Source organism: Agelaius tricolor, unplaced genomic scaffold (genome assembly GCF_023055355.1).
Source record: "Agelaius tricolor isolate 1412-34295 unplaced genomic scaffold, bAgeTri1.0.p SCAF_1, whole genome shotgun sequence".
Classification (NCBI taxonomy): domain Eukaryota; kingdom Metazoa; phylum Chordata; class Aves; order Passeriformes; family Icteridae; genus Agelaius; species Agelaius tricolor.
The window spans coordinates 18,247,012-18,267,143 of record NW_027269261.1 but is presented as its reverse complement, the minus strand read 5'-3'; the positions used below and the strand labels follow the sequence as shown (position 1 = coordinate 18,267,143).

General features: G+C 43.3%; 1 protein-coding gene across 1 annotated transcript; it reads right to left on the bottom strand.

Annotated features, from left to right (window-relative positions):
• Positions 1–1,660: 1,660 nt before the first annotated feature.
• TLR5 (toll like receptor 5) lies at positions 1,661–19,788 on the bottom strand. The gene is given in 8 exon segments (XM_071448388.1): positions 1,661–1,789; positions 1,791–2,209; positions 2,212–2,342; positions 2,344–2,824; positions 2,827–3,010; positions 15,349–15,422; positions 16,347–16,630; positions 19,526–19,788. Coding segments are annotated over 8 exon segments (1,965 nt in total).
• Between the last annotated feature and the right edge of the window lie 344 nt (positions 19,789–20,132).

Here is a 20,132-nt window from a genome sequence, read left to right as displayed (position 1 = left end):
AAGATTTTCCCCTCCTGCCAGCAGCTGCGGGGGCAGAAGACAGGAGGCGCTCAGGAAAGCTGGGCTGTTACCTGAGCCAACAGCGACACCCAGAGCTCCAGCAGCACGATCAATCCCTTCTTACATCTGCAGCCCCGTGTCCATGCCGCCTGGAAAATATCCCAAGGATTAGCCCTTTTTGCCTTCCTGAATGACTACATTTATTGAGAACGAAGACATATTTTGCTGTAGTAATTTTATCAATAGCAATCGTGTATACTGTGCTGAGAGTAAATTAGATCAGCCACAGGCACATCTATATTCCAATGCTTGCCTCCACACAAGGTGGATTACACTCTTTCATCTCTATCAAAACAGTTAAGATGACGTTATTTTTTGCAGCTAAGGTCGAAGCAGACAACTTATAAAACCTCCCATTCCTGATTCCTCACTTCTGCAAGAAGTCTCACTGAGACCACACTGAAATTATTTTGGTAAGCTTTTGTTGAATAAATGCACAAAGAGAGGCAAACAGTACATGCAAGGAGCATGTCAAGATCAAAATAATAGGTGCAAGTTTTGTGACAGTGAACACTGAGTCAGACTTTTATTAAAATGACCCTAAACAACCCCTTGAAGACACATATCTGAGCAGACAGTGGTAAAATAATTAGAGAAGTAAGAGAGAGCTAGTTTTCTAATGTCTCTAGAAAAGAGACAGTTTTCTAATACTGTTTTCTAGAGACATTAGAAAACTCTCTAACAGAGAGGGTTTTCTAATGTCTCTAGAAAAAAATTTCAATACAAGCAAGAAAACTCCTTAGAATTGATCAGTATACAGGGTGTGCTGAGGACAACCCAAATTACTCAGGACAATTACAAAGTACAGGTGTATTTCACAGTACCAGAACACAAAAGCCCTGTCACCAGGGTACAGCCTGCACAACTGCTAAGGTAGCTTCTTGTTTCCTTTCCAAGCTCAGGCTTGCCTCAGATCCAAAGGGAATACCAGCTCCTCTCCGCAGGGCAGGAGGCAGGTCAAGTGAAAAAGCACCAATGCTGAGCAAGTAGCAAATATTGTAGGCCAATGACTGTCGTTTGATCACTAAGCAGAGAAGTTGGTGGAGGGGAAGGGCATGAACGGAGTCCAAAGCTTTTATGTTCCAGCTGAGCTGAGGTTAATTGAGAAGATAATAAACAAATTAAATCCATGTTATATCAATATAAAGCATAAAGGTGCAAACCAATGTGAAACAGAGCAAGAAAAGTTACCAGGCAGCAAGCACAGAATTAAGTGGTCCAGGAACCACAATGATCAGGCTTGGCAGTGCCTGAGAGCACTTTTGATCACTCCTGGACAGTATCATGGACTCTCTTTGAGGAAACAACCACAAGCATCCTTCTCTAGCTGAAACAGACCATTAAGCAGTACTCCAAAAATCAGGGCCAAAGTGCCTGAAGATGCATCCAAAATGTGAAACATCTGTGGTTCATTCAATTCTTCTGAAAATGCATGAGTCCATTTGCATTTTCATAAATCTGCCTGTTGTTTTGTCTCTGTGTTCTGAAACATTTATATCGAAATATTCTGCATGTCTTTTCAAGGAAAGATGAAGCCAACTTCTGTTTATTCCTGCCATGGCACAGTTAGAAATGGGATATTTGCCAGGAACTCACACAGTCAATGTGAGACAGTTGCTACAGGCTGCAGCTCTATACCACCAGTTTTCCATTGCACTTTTATTTCTTTCAGAATTTGTCAAGAAAGGTTATCTAAAAAACAGTCCACATCTTGATAATCTTGATAATCACTGCAAATACTGATTCCTTTGTAGGAAGTTTCAAATTGGTTTGTGTTTCTTCAGCTGATACTGAGAAAGTGACCCAACCACTACCATAATGAGGACATCCTTCAGATCACAGAAGTACTTGCTCTGCGTGAAATTAAAGGCTTCCACACACCACCCATCTTTGAGAAACTGCTTGGTCACAATGCAAATTGTTTTCCTGCTGTTCCAAATGGCATCATTAATATTGTTGATATGTTCTTTGCCAGGCATGAAATCTCTTTATTCAAAACACAAGGTAAATCTGTTGTTATCAAAATACTGTGAGTCCAGGTGCTTTAGGAAAGAATTCTGGACCCATTCAAAGTCGTTTTTGCTGTAGCACAGATATGCATCATATTTGTATTCATTTTTATCTACTGTTTGTTGTTGGTTGTCTGTCTTTTTGTGGTGGTTTTATATCAGATGAAACAAATCCCCCAGCAGTGAGTAAAAATTATGACTGCCACCAGAAACATGAGAAGAATGACCGAGAAGAAGATGAAGAGTGAGAATCTGAGTGTCTGCTGGAGTTCATTCATCTTTATCACAGCCATCGTACGCCATATATGACAGGCGTCAAAGGCAGGGGGCGTACACACCGTACCTGTCAGACTGGGAGCCAACCAGGGTTACATTTGTTTCATTCAGCCACACTAGCAGGCTCTTTAAAGCACAGTCACAGACATAATTATTATGTGTTATATCCAGAATACTCAAAATCATAAAGACTTCAGGCTCAGGGGAAAACAGCCGGTTTCCAGATAAGTTTAGGTTTGTTAGGCTTTGTGGGAAAAGCCCAGGAGAAAGATGAGACAACAGGTTGGAAGCCAGGTAAAGTCTTTTAAGAGATGGTAGACCTCTAAAAATCTCCTGTGGAAGTGCCCTGAGGTAGTTACTCAGATGTAGAACTTGAAGTTTGGGCAGTGCCCCAAACACATCCAAACATAAATCTCTCTCCCACACCAGCTGTAACATATTTTCACCAAGATCCATATATACTAACTGATTGCTTTCTATAAATTAGCACTGTTCACACAGTAAGAGAACCAGTTCTGTTTTAAAAAGATATACTGCAGATCTGGAATTTGGAAAAGAACATACAGGTCACCTAGTTTTGCCAACCAATTTCTTTCTAATTTGAGTTGTGTTGCAGTTATTGCTCTGTTACCTACAGACATTAGCTTATCGTCACCTAAAAAGGCCTAAAAAGGCAGAGGTCAGATGTGGAAAGGAAGGGAGTCTTTTAATGGCATTGTCTCAGAGATAAATTATTTCCAGATTTACTGAATGCCTGAATGATTCATCACACATCATCCCAACATGATTTTGCTGTAAATCAATATTCGTTACACTACATAGACCCGCAAAAGTATAATTGTACAACTCACCCCAAAGGTTACTTGAGAGATTGAGAATTTTTAGGTTGCCCAAGCCAAAAAATGCTTACCTTTGGATTTGATTTATCTTGTTTTTGAAAATGTTCAGTGATTCCAGATTGCCAAGACTTTGAAAGACTAAAGAATTCAGAGAGAAAATGCAACCCTGTTAAATATCAAAGAACCTTAGTTTACTTCTTCCTAGTCCTGCAAAAGTACAATCATCTGGATTTTTTAAATTATCAAAGGCAAATCCTGAACCAATTATAGGACTGCTAAATATTAAAGAACTTAAATTTGAGTCCCTTCAATGGTTGTACAGAGATACTGGACTCTCTCTGTGCTCCAGCCATTGTCAGTAAGGTCTAGTGAGCTAAATGTGGTATTTTTGAAAGGATTGGGGCACTTGGCCCAGGTCACATCTGCTGTCTTGTACAAATGATTAAAACTGAGGTTAAAAAATAAAAAGTGTTTTCCTTGGAAGCTGGTAAGACTGGTTTGACAAAAGTTGGATATCTTGTTGAATTTCAGGTTCACACTTTTCAAGGCCGTTGGATTATAAAATAAGGGGTGGGGATGAAGTTTTGTGATTTCATTCATTGAAAGATCCAATTCTTCCAATGATCTCCAATCTTGAAAGTAACATTCTTCCAGGATGGAATCGCCAAGGGAATTGTGAAACAGAGGGAGAAGAGTCAGTCTTGGTAAGCCCATAAAAGCATCAAGATGCAGTTGAAGAATCTTGTCTCCCAAGTCTAAGATACAAAGGTTTGGCAGGTTCCTGAATGCTTTTTTTCCTATGGTAACAGGATGGACCAAATGGGTTCCAATTTCCAACAGCCACAAGTGCTCCAGCAGTGGGAACAAAATCACTTTTCTGATATAGTTGTGTCATGGTTTGACACTGGCACAATGCCAGTGCCCCCATGAAGATACCTTCTCCCTGGTAGCTGCTGTGAGATGTGACCAGGAATAAGCAAAGCAGGCTCCTACTTAGGGAAGAAAGAAAACAAAACTTTATTAACTACACTACAACTACAGATAAAAAGGAACACACACACAGGGAAAATGAAAACCTTACAAATACATTTCCTCCTCCCCCCACCAAATTTCCAACACAATACATCTATTCCTCAAATCACCGACTCTTAGTCCAGAACCACCCTTCAGACAATCAATCCTCAGTTCATCAAGAGGAGACGAGTCCTTCTTGTACCATGGGCTTCCCCTGGAAACACAGCTGAAGCCTCGTGTGTTTCCGTGTCACTCGTGGCACCGCCCGGAGTACATCTGCCGTCGTGACCTCTTCCTTTCATGTCCAGTGCTCTCACCACTGAACATGGACCAGAGCTGCTTCTAGGGTTGTCTTTTTAAGGATGCTCTGTCCTGATCCAAAAAAGGCACAGTCTCTCCTTTGGGACACCTGTCCCCACAATCTCTCCTTTGGGACACCGGTCCCCCCCATATATTTTCACCCCCTGGGGCCGAGGGGCACCAACACTGAACCCTCTTGGTTCTGTGGCCATTGCCTCCCCCCTAGATGCAGTCTCTGTGTTACAAGGAACATGGTTCTGTCCATGGCTGTACAAAAAGAGTCCAGCAAAAGCCACTCCATAATCTCTTCCCACTAGGATTTTTCTCTACTCTTCCACTATTTCTCACTCGCCCAGACCTCTCTCACACTTGCATATTTCCTTCCTCATCTTCCACTCTATCTTCTAGGAAAAGTCAATGTTCTGTAAAGTTCTCATTCTCCAAAAAGGGGTTAAAAGATCCTACAAGCAGCCGGCTGAACCCCCCCCCCTTCTCCATCCCAGCCGTGCTGCCGGCACAGGCCCATGTTTATCCAGTTTCAAGGTTACAGTCCCAGGCAGCGGCTCTCTCTCTCTCTCTCTCTCTATCTCTATCTGTGTCTCCCAGGGGGAGCTGCCCGATGGCTCTCGGTGTCTCTCTCTCTCTTCCACCCTTCCACCCCGGGGCTCAGGCCTACCTCTCCTGGCCACATGGCTTTTCCCCTCCCCCTGCCCAGCCAGCAGCTGGGCCGGGGAAGAGACCCGAACTCTTTCCCGCTGGAAACCCAAGAGGACCCTCCCAGGGGAGAGCTCTGCTTTTAACCCGGTGTTCTCAGAGGCAGATCCATGTCCTAATGGCCAGGTTAAATGCCAATATTAAAGCCTGAATATCCATTGGCCCAAAACACAGCATCCCAAAAAACACATTTCCTGTCAAACCACCACAAATTGTAAGTCAGGAAAAGCTTCACTGTATCCTTTGGCACAGGTGGAACAGGTGGAACATCTGTGAGGCCGCAGAAAAAGCATATGGAGGCTTGGGCTTCTGAGTAGCACCTTCTAGATGCACACATACCACTAGCTAGTGACAGCCCAAAGAAGAGGAGGAGCTGATGGCACAACATCATGAACCTACATGAAAAAAAGTGACAACAGCAAGAATTAGTTCAGCAGTTGGCTGTCTTTGCAGTGAGTTTCAGAGCACATTTTTAACAGCTGTAGAATAGAGGACTAATGTCACCCTAAAAATGACTTGTGATTTGGGATTTATCTCTGAAATCTAACAAGCATCACCTGATAGTCTGGTCAGAACATGCATCCCAAAAAAATGTGAGGACCTCCTAAAACCTAAAAAGTAACTCTCCTTTATGTTCCTGTCCTAGGGTGACATTATGATGCTTGTATCCCCAATCAGGTGTTCTGTTTATGCTGGATGTTATATTCTGTGCCTTCAAGACTGGCTCTGACAGTGAAGGCAGAGAGAAGAAGAAGCACGGAGTTTCGTTATCAGCTGCACTCTCCCCCACAGTCTGCTGGAACACAGAACTCCACTGTTGTTGTCTGGGGACGGATAGGGCAGAACACCACGCTCCTTTTGCTTTTTAGTTAGTTCAGCTAGCTGAGGTGGTCTGAGTTTTCCCTGGACTGTTTTTCTTTCCCTTTTTCTTGGAACCACTCGAGCCTGCTCCGGAGTGGGACCTGGGGAGCACTGAGAGCTTGCACTTTGTGACCTACGGGGGCCTACTCTGGGCAGCAGCCTTTGCCAGTGCCGGAGGGATTGATAACAGAGCAAGCACCCACAGGAGAGACTTTCTGAATTTGTCACCTCTTCAGAGCAGTGAATGAGTTTTGTCATCCGGTATTGTTATTTCTTGTGCTGAGGAGTGCCTTCCTGTTAAATAAACAGTTTCTTTCACTTCTCTCTGAGGAAACTCTTCCCGAGCCAGTTGGGGGGAGGGGCCATGTGGGTTGGGTTTCTGGGGGCCCCTTTTGGAGTTTTTCTCCCAAATTTGCCCTAAACCAGGACAGTTCTTTAAAACCTCACCAGGTAAAAATCTTGGCCTAGCCATTTAATCTGCACCGTGGAACTCGTAATGCTGGTGTATTACCTTAACCTTAATTAGTTTTTCCAAAAAGGCTAAAACAGTTTGGATTGTCCAAGTAAAAGTGCAGCCACCCAGTCATCTCAACAGAGCAGGCAAATGCTGCTCTTTCCCTGAGTGCTCTCCTTGTCACCCGTTTGGAATGCAGATTGTTATCACACAGAGGTACCTAAAAGCCATGAGTTCTTAAGAAGGGGAACCTCTTTTGGGGCTCCTCAAGCCTCAGATTAACCTGACAATGTGAAGTTGTTCTGGAAAATAGTGGCTGTAAAATAGTTTAAAAAGTATAGGCAGGAACAAGACTAACAGTGATGGAACAAAACAAAACAAAAAACTGTGCTGCAAGATTTCATGTTTTATGAAAAACTGCATTTCCCAAACTGTAAATTCCTAAATTATATGAAAAGGTGCATAGCACAATTTATGCAGCTTAATGATGAATCCATTTATTCCCACTCTCTATTTTTCTTGCATTATGCCCTCTGTCTGCCTGTTGCCCTTTTTATCTGAGACAAAAACCTCTTCAGAGCAAGGAAGGTCTTTTTTATTGAGCATGGTAAAGAACGGAGCAAATTATTAGCCTTAAAGTGGTTGTTTGTGTAGTGTAGTTTCAAAAAAACTCCTAACCTTCTAAGATCGCAATCATCTGCTTCTGCTTTTAGCCAAGTATTTAATGAAATGACAACTTAATGGGTGATTTTTTGTGTCCTCCAGCACAATTTCCTTAAGGATTGGTAAGTATGAATTCTTGTAGAACCAAACCCCCATCTAATGTCTGCAAAGTAGATCTACTTCAGAGAGAAAAACAGTGGGACATTGAGTGATTACTGTTCTGATTTGAGCACGCCTCCCTCTTTAAAGGACAAGGACAAAACTCCATCCAGAACACTGCACTATTAAATTAAATTAAAATTATGCTTATTGCTGCCATACAATGGGATTCCTGGGAAATCTGAAAGTATGTCAGTCGAAGCCACTATGACATTCCCACTGCAAAAATGAAAGGAAAGATCCAGCCAATTTTTAGAGACTATCTGCTCCATAGAAAGCACAAGGATACTACAACACAATCCAGTCCTATAACTGACATGACCCCACTGTATCAAATATTTTTGGTGATGTTCTCCAAGTCACCTGATTATATTAAAACCTTCACTTGTAGCAGCTTTGACTGCTGGAATGAGGCTGTGAATTTTCACCCTAGAGGCTCAAACACTAAGTGGGAAACCCACATAGCTCACAACTTAAAATAGTGATCTTGTAATTTTTAAGACAATCTCATGTGCTTGAGACAAGCTCTGATCCTTGAAAGTACAAGAGATTAGGGATGTACAATTAGAGTTGATGTCTGAAGTCCTGGCATTCAAACTTCATTAATGTTTTGCCTCACTACGGAACTTAGGATGTGCTGCTAAGGGAATCAAATTGCAGGCAGTGAGCATCAGAATTTTCTTTTATTGAGCATAGTAAAGAACAGAGCAATTAACTAGCCCTAAAGGGGTTGTCTGTCTATTGCACTTTAAAATAATAATGAAGAAATTTTAACTTCTTCTATGGGGAATAATTCCAAGCATTAAAAAATAGCTGTACCTACTAACCTTTTTGAACTAGCATGCACTTTTTAAGGGGACTTCATAAGCAGTAAATGATATAATGTTTGTTGTGACTACAAAATATTGTAGGTTATTAAAAAGACACAGCTAAACATACAGCAGGTCATTCAAGATCTTGTTTACTTTTTTACTTTTCTCTTTGCTTGAAATATGAAAACAAATCACCAAGTTACCTTTTTAATATTTGATAACTATTATATTACTTCTAGACACCTTGATATCAGGTGTTTAGCACAAATAGTTTTAAATTACATTTATCTTCAGACATTTACATTTTCATCCCAGATTAGATGGATGCTTTTAAAATTTGGGCAAAATCACAGCACCATCAAAAGGAGTGACAAAGAGAAAATATTGACTTTAAAAGTCAATATTTAATGGATACGTGTACATTAGACAGCTAGAAAAAGCTCAGAATATTTAGAGTGCAAGAATTAGAAAATTTTGGTTTTAAATTTAAAAATGTAGTTTTATTTTTATTATGAGAGTACAAGAAAATGGGGAAATATTTTTAGAGACCTTTTCTTTTATGTTGACCTGCTTTTCCACATTTTTGTGAGCTAAAAAACCATCTAACAATCTTTCAGCAGTTGTTACACTCCAACTTTGCTCTGGTTTAGTGTCAAGCAAGATTTCACTTGTAAACTCTTTGCTCCCTTTCTGCCTAAGTTATTACCTTTTTCCCTGAATCCATGAGCAGCAGAGGGACACTGGCACTAAGAAATGCCTTTTACTGCTCTCATGAAGACAGCAAAGATTTGTAATTTATCAGAATCCCATTATGTAGCAGTTTATGCAACCCTTCATCACTGTACATAAGCATGTAAAACTTTTGGGGAAGAATATTCTTCCCACAAAATGAGGATCACCCCATTCAATTTCCGGTCTGTGCAGGGACATAGAAATGAAGGGATGTGTAAATGCTCAATTCACAGAATCATAGAGTCACAGAATCTTTGAGGTTGGAAATGACCACCAAGATCACTGAGTCCAACCTTTGACCAAACACTACCATGTCAACTAAACCACAGCAATAATTGCCAGGTCCAGTTGTTTCTTGAACACTTCCAGGGATGGTGACTCCACCACCTTTCTGGGCTGCCTCTTCCAATGTTTAAACACCCTTTCCTGAATGTCCAACCTGTACCTCCTTGGTGGAGCTTGAGTCTATATCCTCTTGTCCTGACAATTATTGAAAATTTTCATTATTGAAAACTGGAGCACTGAAGTTCAGAGAACCAGAGCCCAGCATGTGAGATTTTGTTTCCTTCTACTGCACTGATGTTGGAAAGGGTAAGTAGTAAAGGGAAGGGGAAAAGTGGGAAGGCTTTGCGTCATCTGGAACTGATCTTCCCTATTGTACTTACTGTTTTAAAACCTGATTTTGCTAACCTGGTTTCAAACCATAGCAAAGGAGGATGGGAATTGGCAGTACCTGAGAGTGGATACTGTAGCAGAGCCTGTCTATCTCAGCATCCCTGTGTTGGCCTGAGGACACCCAGAGGCACTGTCAGTAAGCAGGGCCTGGAGTAAAGCTGAAAAGGAGGGCTCAGACTGTATCTTTTTGTTATTCATGGCAGAGCAGCAACTCTCTTATGGAAATTTAGAAAGCACTTCTTGCTCCTCTTTCCACACCCCCAACAAAAATGTGCTGGAGAAGTTGCTGTGCAATTGCTGTCTAAACTCATGAAAATTCACTTGAATCAACAAAGATGTCTCAGTCTCCATCTTCAGATCTTGGGCACCTTCCAGCTACCCAAAGGAGTTTTCCTTGTGGAGCCTTCTCTTTATATTCCCAGATCACAATTCTGTAGGGAAATGAAAATCATTCCTACTTCTTGGAGAAAGTGCAGAACAAAATATCATTGTCTGATGCCCTAGTATCTTTCATATTTTCCTCCCTTGTGGCAAAAATTATAATTATCTTTCCCAGAGGCTGGTGATATTTACTGACTACGAAGGACTATTAGTATTTGGTGCTTGGTAAAATTTCGCAGAAAAAAACCCCACAAAGACCTTCAAAGAGCATCCTTTTTCTTTTAATCTAACAGAAAGCCTACTGGCAAGGGGTTTGTAATATTTCTTTAAGTCATAAAAAAAGATCTTGAAAGATATATTGCAAAACAGGAAGCCTTTGTTATTAGACTGGTCAGATAAAGGCTGACTGCTATTGGGAAAATTTGTATTGCTGATGTTATCTGATTAGATAAAATCTACTGACTGAGACAAAAATAAAGCTCCAAGCTTTTGACTGGGATTTAGGCCATCACAATATATGCTTTTGTGCTCATAAAAAGTTGCGCAGTGTAAACACACTTTTTTCATGGTCCCCCTCTAATCAATTAAGATCTAAAATAGAAACGATTTCAACTATTTCATTCATCAGATGATTGATTGATGAATGTGTCCCATCCCATCCCCTCAATTTCTCCCTTAAGTTGCCAGGATGCTTAAATCAAATATAGCAGATTTGCTCTTAAAATCAAGAAGCATCTTACAATTGTAATTGTAATTGTGCGCTGTGACAGTTCCTATCATTGATGGAGAAAAGCATAAGGCAGTAAGGCACTTAATGACCTGACAGAGCAGAAGGACCATAAAAGCCAGTACTGGTTTGGGTGTAATGATCTACTTTCTGTTTGTATTTATTTGTTTGTTTTGATATCCCATCAGATTATATGATGAGATAGAAACACACAAAGATAGATGTGATTCCACTAATTACAGTGTAACAGCTCTTTACAGGAGAGCAGTCCCCAAAAGGACAGGAAAATAAATTTGAAAACAGAGACTAAAACATGCTTGGGCTACTCTGTGGAGGACAAGAGTAAATTGAATATGCTGAGAGAGATTCCTAGCCCCAGACCTCAGCTTCTGGCCCTAGATCAGCTGTTTTTAGCCTCTAGCACAGTTTTGAGTGTGTCCCTGGTGAGCTGGGTCAGCTTGCTCATGTCCCTGCCCAGCAGCCAGCTGGGTTGTTTGTCCCAGTATGGCCCAAGCACTGAGCACTGGTCCATGAGCCAGGCCTGGGCAGCCCAGCTCTGCCCTGTGTGTCACAGGACAGCATGAAGGCAGAAAGAGCCTCAGCTGGGCCTCAAAGAGGACCAACAGCCAGTCTTCCAGCTCCTAAGGAAATACAGCTTTAGTGAGGACAATGAAGATTCATTTGAAGGTTTGGGGGCTTTTTGTTTGGTGGGGTTTTTTTTGTTTTTCCAAATTTTTTGCTACTGTTGTTTGCCAGCAGTGACACTCATTCTAGGCTGCACAAACCACCTGTGGGCAGTCACAGTCACTACTGAGGGATTCTTACATCTTGACCCCATGTTTTCCTTATTCTTTGAAACCTGTCATGTGAGAACTGCCTGGTCTACACCAGAAGCCACCCTGGGGGAAAAAAAGTCTCCTTCCTGTTAGTTTCCCCTTACTCCTTGCTGTAACTTTGGACTGTGTTTTTCAGAAACTGGATTTAGCCCAGAGACACAATGTTCTTTTTTTGTGCTTGCAGGATAATTAGAAGCAGCCAGGATTTAAGCTCACCTGGAAAAGATCAAAGTGATAATAGGAAAGGAGTCTTAGGAATGACAGTCAAAGACAAACAGAGCTCTGTACAGTCCTTTTTAAAGGTCTCACCTTTTTATAAATCTCATCAGTGCTGTCATGCCTGTGAAACAGTTGTCAGGCATAAAACAGTAGTAATGGTTTGGTAGCCTGAAGTCAGCAAAGATGAGTAATGGTGATCAGCCACAGGGGGAATGGCATGGTTATCACTCCTGCACTTCTGGGACCAAATCTGGGCACATTATTTATTAGAGAACTATTAAAAAAGTATGGAAACGGATTCCTGAATATGTGGAGCCAAATGGAACAAATTATAAAAGATGTTTGCTTTTTCAAGTATGTTTTTTTTGTACATGCACTTTAAAAAAGCAATCAAAAGATAACAAGCTGCAAGTGTCCGGTGACAAAAGGACCATAAATATAATACAAAGAGAGATAAAATCTGCCCAGCTTTTAGGTGAAATTAGAAACCACTCCAGACTTTCCTGGAATGGAGATGTTTGAATTTATTTGAAATAGGATTTAGATCTGAATGAATTTGAGTTTGCTCTTGATGGTGGGGGAGAAAAATGTGAAAATTTCACTCACTAGTATGGCTGACAAAACTCTGGACTGTCAAATCTGTGATGCAATGAAGACCTACCAAGTAAAGAAGGTAGAAAAGGAGCTGGTGGCCTTCCTGAAACCATTCCTGTGGGAGGCTCTTGGTGAGGGACCTGTTCCATCAATTCCCAGCATGGCAGGAGCATCCTAGGGCTCACCTGCATGTACATCCTAGATCAACTGCTTATCCACTGATTATCCTTACACTAGATAGTCCCAACCCAACCAAGGAAGAACAGCTGTCACACAGGCTGAGCTGATGAAAGATGTATAGAGTGGAAGCTGGCAACTGACACACTCCATGCAGTGCATCTAGAAGAACATGCACCTGATTTCTGAATCCATAAAGACCTGCAGTCAGACACCAAGGGACTGCCAAAAGAGAAATCCCCATGCAGGTTGTATTTTTAAATTGTCTTCCTACCCAGCTCTTTCCAGAGAGAAAGCCAGCTATGCCTTTATTTAGCACATTATTCTGTCAAGTAAAACAGCTACCGTCACCTCTGTTTTCTTCGCAGTGCAATACCAAACCTTTTTCTTGCACTCATACCCACTAACCCTGGAAGCATTGGTTATTTTGGATAGGAAGCACTCTCCTCTTCCGTTATAGCTCTTTCAACTGAGTGAATAATGTTCAAGATTCTCTAAATCATGTTTCAGCCTAATGAGGGGTTGGGGGATGCTTTGTATGGGGCCAAGGGAGGGAAGGGAGAAGATCTGTTCTGGGCTGCTTCCGTGTTCTCATTATGCGTGTGTTCAACCCAGAAACCATCCTTAGAGAACACTGTGGAGGTCCTTCTACCCCTGTCCTCTAGTTCCTGTCTTTTACCACCTTACTCAGCTTCTGAAAGTTCTTGCATAATGACACAGCATCACAAGGAAGCTAGAGACAGCCAAAATTAGCCATTGCCAGTTAAGAGGAAGACACATCTCATTCACCCTTGGGCAGAGATGTGATGGACTGAACTCTCCAATGACCTGTGTGAATGCTCCCAGTCATGGAATTAAAGAAATACAGCAGCAGCTCACTGCTCCATTTTACAATGCTGTTGTGCTTTATGCTAGGTTAGAGCTAGAAGCCTGCCTACTGACAACACCTATGCCATGTGTTAGCCAGGTTAGATGATGGCCAGTCAGCCCTGCCAGACTGGGGCACTGCAAGGTGTCTGCAAAGCACTTTGTGCTCAAGATCTCAAGTACTGTACTCCAGGGTGGAACTGCTGAAATCCCACAAGCTGGACTCTTCAAAGGCCAGGTGCAGATGCAGTTTTGTCTTATCAAGTCCCACCTCCAACACGTTTGTGCCTCTTAGGGACTTTGTACCCTGCAGATCTATTTTTCCCCCATAAAAAAAAAAAAGGAGTGTAGTAATCCTTGTCTGCCTCGGGCCAAGAAAATGAATGAGTGCTAAGTTACTGAAAAATTCTGAAAAATTCGAAGTGAAACCCTGCTGCCAAAACATTCTCCTAGAGCTGGAAAACCTTATTTCTTGGCAGCTTAAAGGGACAGTGGAAAGAGGGGCGGTTGACGGTGGGAAGAGAGGGTGAAGACTGACCCTTGGAGTGCCGTGGGCTGTGATGGACCCGTGTAGGGCTGTCGGTCTCTCCCACAGTCCGATCCCGTGTCCCAGTGCCACCACCAGCGCTCCAGGGCGGAACAGCCTTGCACGGAAATGCAGCTGGGATGAGCTTCCCTGTTCCCCATTCCCCGCGTTATTCCCACATACACACTGGGCTCCTGGAGCGGGAGAGCATCCTCCACCTGGCGGGAATGGCTGCAGTGCAGGTCCGGGGGGAGAAGCACCACCCCAGGGGGAGCAGGAAGAAGTGATGTGGCTGAGCTGCTCACTCACGCAAGGTGAGAGTAAGCAAAGAGCAGAGCCAGGGCCAGGGAGTGGGGGCGGGGGGGGGGGGAGGGGCGGAGGGGTTAGGACTAGAGGGAAGTGGTGAGTGGTGATTATGTGGATATGGAAAAAAAAAAAAGGTAGAATCATCAGGGAAGAAACACTGGAAGGTAAATTCCCCAGCAGAATGGAAACCCTCCCTGGCTTTCCAAGATCAGCTGCTGGATACAGAACTCTAGGGCCCCAATAAAACAAGGAAGGTGTTATGAGTAGAAAAGCTGCCCATTTTTTTAAAAGGTTGCAGAGTTCACAGGTTGGGCTAGTTGCTGCCAGGGTGGAGCTCTAACTGTTTGTTGTTGAAATCACCTGTCATTTTCGTTAACTACCTGTTGTTGATGGTTGGGGAATCCCCCTTTTGTCAGTGGCACCCTGCCGCTTCCTGGAGGATGGCACCCAGATGGTGAAGAGGAGGGGACATCGGGGTTGGCATGTAAATGACATTGGGGCGGGCAGGCAGATGAAGAAATCCCTCACCAAACCTAGCAAAAACCCCTAAAAACAATGAGCCAACATGGAATTGACGGATTGAAGTGATGTCTGGACGTGAGGAACAGAATCCAGTGTCCGCTAATACCCTTTTTACCCCTCACCATGACCTAAAAAGATGTTGGCTGGACAGAGGACCTCGAATGTCAAACTGAAAAAGCGGGAATCTCCTGATACTCTCTTGGGGACGGAAGCCCCAGCTCTGCCTGCAGACCAGCGGACAAAGCTGCACTTTTCCTCCTCCTCCGTGCCACTCCTGGAAGCAGCAGCGGCGTGAGTGTGACCCGTTGGTTCTTCCCACTTGAGCTGATTTTTTAATAAAGGCATTAAAAAGGAGAAAGATGTCCTGCCCTATTTATTTCAGCTGGGAGCTCATCTGGGATATCCACACCTGAAGAGGACACCAGGACTGGGACAGCCACCCACACTGGACCTCCAGGACAGCTGGCTATCAGGAGCAAAGAAGATTGGCTTGGGACCAGTGACGTGGAGGAGCGCTGGACTGGTGAGAGGATCCGGTGGCAAGGGTAGGCGCGAGTGAGTGGAGTGTGAGTGAGACGAGGGCTGGCAGCTCAGACCCTTGGCAGGAGTGGCGACCCCCTAGTACCACGGTTTCGGACCCCCGTGAGGGGGCCGGCCGGAACCAGCGGGAAGCAAGTCGATAGGTGGTTGAGGCGCCTCCTAAGGGGTAGAGAAGACCCCCTCTGGGCGTGCAGAGGAAATAGTGTGTGAGTGGCATGCAACCCAAAAGTCCTGACAGGGGGAAGTCAGGCAAATTGCAAGTCCTGAGAAGGATTCGGAGCAAGCCCACAAGTCCTGCAGGCAAATTAAGTCCTGACAAAGGAGATCAGGCACAAGTCTCAGCAGAGGAGGCTGGGATCTCTAGTTTTTAAAGTCCTGATACATAAGTCCTAGCATTAGGGAAGTTAGGCAAACTAGAAATCAGGCAGTTCTTTTCTTATAAAGTCCTGAAGAAAGGGGTCAGACAAATCTGAGGTTCGGTGGAGGAGGCTGGGACTCCTCAAATAGGATTTTTCTTGAGTTACATGTTGGTGCCTTTCTTTTTGAGTAGAGGCACCTTTGTGATTTTTTTTCTGGTGAGACCCAGAAAAATGGGAGGATGTAATCATAAGTGAGGCTAGAGACTGAGGAATATACCCCTCCATAGTCCCTTAGGTGAACTGCTAGAGAGATGGGATTCTATAGAGGCCACGGAGGGATTAGATAAGGTTAAGATGATTCATTACTGTGTAGAAGTCCGGCCACAGTTAGATGTGCAAGGAGGATGGCCGTGGTGTGGGACGAAAGACAAGGGGATGTGTCAACAACTGAGTCACTATCTGATAGCTCAAGAGGATACCGATCCTGAGCAAGTATTATATGTAGCTTGTTGGTTAAAGAATGGTATTGGGGATGAAAATGTGCAAATTTGTAAGGTGCAGAGGAAGAACGAGGGGAACGAAGGAGGCAATGCTAGAGTTAGAGAGATTAGTAAAAGGGACCCCCTGGACTATTTGCCTCCTGATGTCCCTCCACCTTATCATCCTCTTCCTTAGGCACCTCAAATGGCAGATCCGGCTTTTTCCCTGGCTGCCATCCCATTACCGCCTCCTCTAATTCCTTCTTCTACCTCTTTGACTTCCTCTGTGATAGACCCGGTATCTCCCCTGGTGGCCATTCCCTCACCACGCCCTTCAGCTCCTCCAGTTGCTTCTACACCACCATGAGTGCCTACTCCACCTGTTGCACTCTCCACCCCTTCTCCAGCTCCACTTAACATGCACTCAGGTTTTTTGCCCCCTCCTATTGCTCTCCTTTTACCTCCTCCTAGTTGGGACAAAAATGCCTCCTTACCTGGTAAACTGTTATCACCAGATACAGCTGTTGACCTACAGAAAGTCCAGGTTAATGCTAATATCCCTCAAATGAGTAATTTTGTGTCTGAGGATGGACCATACTGCAGTACCCAATCCAAAACCTCCAAGGTGGAGAGACTTTTTCCTCTCAGAGAAGTTCCTATGGGAGGCGTAGTGGGAGGTATTGGCTTTGTGAACGCTCCTCTAACCACTTCTGTGGTGAGAGGATTCAAGAAGGAGTTAGGGCATTTAGTTGAGGACCCAGTGGGCATGGCCAACCAAGTGGATCTATTCTTAGGTCTGTCCTGGGTTAACTATATGATGCTTTTATCTCCAATCGTCTCATTTTGTTTATGCTGAATAACAAGTTTTGCACCTTTAAGACTTGTTGCAGAGAGTGAAAGAGGGAGAGAAGAAGTGCACAGTTTTTTTCAGACACTGCACTCACTCCTCCACATTCCTGCTCCTGGACTGTGTTGTCTGCGGATGGACAGACCGCGGGACAGAGCTTTTTTTGTTTTTAGTTAGTTTAGCTAGCTAAAGCAAAGTTCCCTAGACTGTAGGTTTTTTCCCTTTTCTTTAAACCTCTTAAAACCTGCTCTGGACTGAACACCCAGCAGAGCACCAGCAGCTTGGCCCACCAAGCCAAGCCTGACCTGCCACATTTCTAGCACCAGAGAGACTGATAAGAGACTGAGTGAGCTGAGCTGCAACCCGAAGACGGGTTTTTCTCAATTTGTCATCTCTTTTAGAGCAGCAAAGAGTTTTATTGTTTAATATTGTTTAAGTTTTATTGTTTAATAAACAATTTTTTTCCACTTTTCTCCAAGGAGATATTTTCTCCCGGACCAGTTGGGGGGAGGGGCCAAATGAATTTGCATTCCTACCGGAGCCCCTTTAGAGATTCTCTCCCAAATTTGCTCTAAAGCAAGACAAGGTCCAAATATCTACACTTGGGGGGAGATGAATTCCATTTCAAATATATTATTTTCCCCAGAAGAGGTCTGGATGATTAGAGCTGCTGGCATAAGAATTTGGGAAAAAGATAACCGTCCAGGACCCCAAGTGCCATCAGGTGAACAGAAATTGCCACTAACGGATCCCAATTGGAACCCAAATCAGGAGGAAGGGAGGAAGGCCATGATAGAATATAAGTATTTGATAGTTCAGGGGATCAAAGAGTCAGTTCTCAAAAGAACTAATACCAAATTGGCATTCGAGGGTGCACAAGAGAAGGACAAAACTCCTGCTACTTGGCTTAATCACCTAAAGTGGAACTTCCAGTTGTACTTCAAAATAGACCCAGACACCACAGAAGGTCAAGTGCTACTAAAGGTCCTATTTGTTACCAAATATTGGCAAGATTCCTTAATTCCTTAATTAAGATTCCTTAATTCCTTAATTCCTCCCCTTCTAATTTTTGCAATTTTCTCCTGATATCGTCCTGTGACTGGCCCAAGAATATGAGAGCGAGCTGAACCTTTGCTTGTTCTGTGTCTATTTGGAGATCTGTATATTTCCTTGCTACCTCCTTAAGCCTCTCCAAAAATGCAGTGGGAGATTCTTTCTTTTCCTGTCGAACCTCATATAGTTTAGACCAATTCATAGTTTTGGGCACAGCATTCTGAACTCAGATTTGGATCCACTCCTGATATCTCTGTAGTCTCCTCACACCCCAAGAAAAATTAGGGTCCCATTTTGGATCCTCAATTGGAAAATTTTCATCTAGAGTTCCTGTTACGAGCCCATTTCTGATATCCTCCCTTGCCCTTTCTTTGGCTGCCTTAAGTACCATCTCTTTCTCAGTAGAATCCATCAAAGTATCTAATATTACTTGTATGTCATCCCAGTCAGGATTCTGAGTTTTTATAACCATTTTTACTTGTGCCACCTTATCAGGATTTTCTCTATATGTTCCGGCTGATTGTTTCCAAATAACTAAATCTGCAGGAGAAAAAAGGCACTTTTACAAACACTGGCCCTTCCACTCCTACACCTTGTCACAAGGGAGCGATCACAGTTCGCTTTTGTCTGCCCATGGCTGAGGCAAGCTTTGACCGACTTCGAGTTCTGTGAGATACTGGTGTCACTGATTCCTTAGTATTGCTATCTTTTTCACTTGCATCCCTCCCCCTCCTTTCTATCACAGTTAGGTTTTGCTCATCTTCCGAGGAAGAGGGATCAGGTGACGGTGGGAAAGGAGGATAAAGAGAGAAGGGTGTACTAGACAAGACAGGTTCAGGATTAGGTGAGATAGGGGCAGACAGTGGGATAGGGACAGGTGAAGCAGGTGGGATAGGGCTAGGTTCTCTTGGTCTTATTGGAGCTACCTGTAAATCAATATCTATATAATTTTCCCTACTCAGACTTTCTTTCAACGTCAAGTGTTCTAGACAAGGTTTCTCACAAACCCCACACTTATCACTTGCAGATTCTCTAATCACCATTAATCCACATTCATCCTGCCATTCTGGCTTTCCCTGTAAAGAGAAAAACAAATCAACATACAGAACCTCATCCCATTTTCCTTCTTGCTTACAAAACGACATTAACTGCGAAATGGTGTTATATTGCAAAGTCCCGTACTTTGGCCAATTTTTGCCATTCTCCAAAACATATTCTGGCCACCGTGTATTACAATAATCAATCAACTTAGCCTTACATAATTCTTCCCCAAAATTACCCTGTTTCCAATGTGCTAATAAGCACCCCAAAGGAGAAGTTTGCAGAATGGAGGCATTGCTGCCCAAAATCCCTTTGAGCTTCTCCATCCAAATACACCACAAATGCTGAATCTGCAATGCTTTTCACGATTGTCTTACGGAACGGCGCCTAGCCAATACCTGCAGGAATTCCTTTTGCCCAACCAAGCGTAGCTTTCGCTACGTCTTATTGGCAGGCAACCAAACCAAAGTAAAAGCACCTTACCTCTCTCCCCGGGACGTTGTGAGCGGCAGAGGCAGGTCGCAGCCGATGGGCTCCCTGAGAATCCCTTGGTGCCGGCTGGAGCATGATCGAGTCACGAACTTGCCCAGCAGCAACCACAGGGTCCCATCTGGGGTCGCCAGAATGTTAGCATTAAGAAACACATAATCACAAGAATGATTATATGTAGGTGCTTTTATTGAAGAGATCTGGGTGTCAGGGGTATGAACCCAAATCTGACTCCGATACGGGTTCGGGATGAACATGTTTTTATATTCTATCGTTATATAACTTTCATGTTAATTATTAAACTTATATTGTTCTATTGTATACATAGATTTCAGCCAAGCATGGCTCCTCGTGGCCCCCCTTAAATTTCTAACATAGTTTCTTATGATTCTTCTTATGATTATACAATAATTATATTTAATTACTAAACAATCATCACATCTAACAATTATATCATTTATCATACTGCTTATGCAGGTGTGATTTCACATGATCTGGCAAAACACAAAGCCTAACATTTTCAGAGTCTATCTTTAACATTTTCCAGGGCCCCACTATCACCCTCAGCCTGGTTTTCCGGGCCTGACTCTCTCCCATGGAA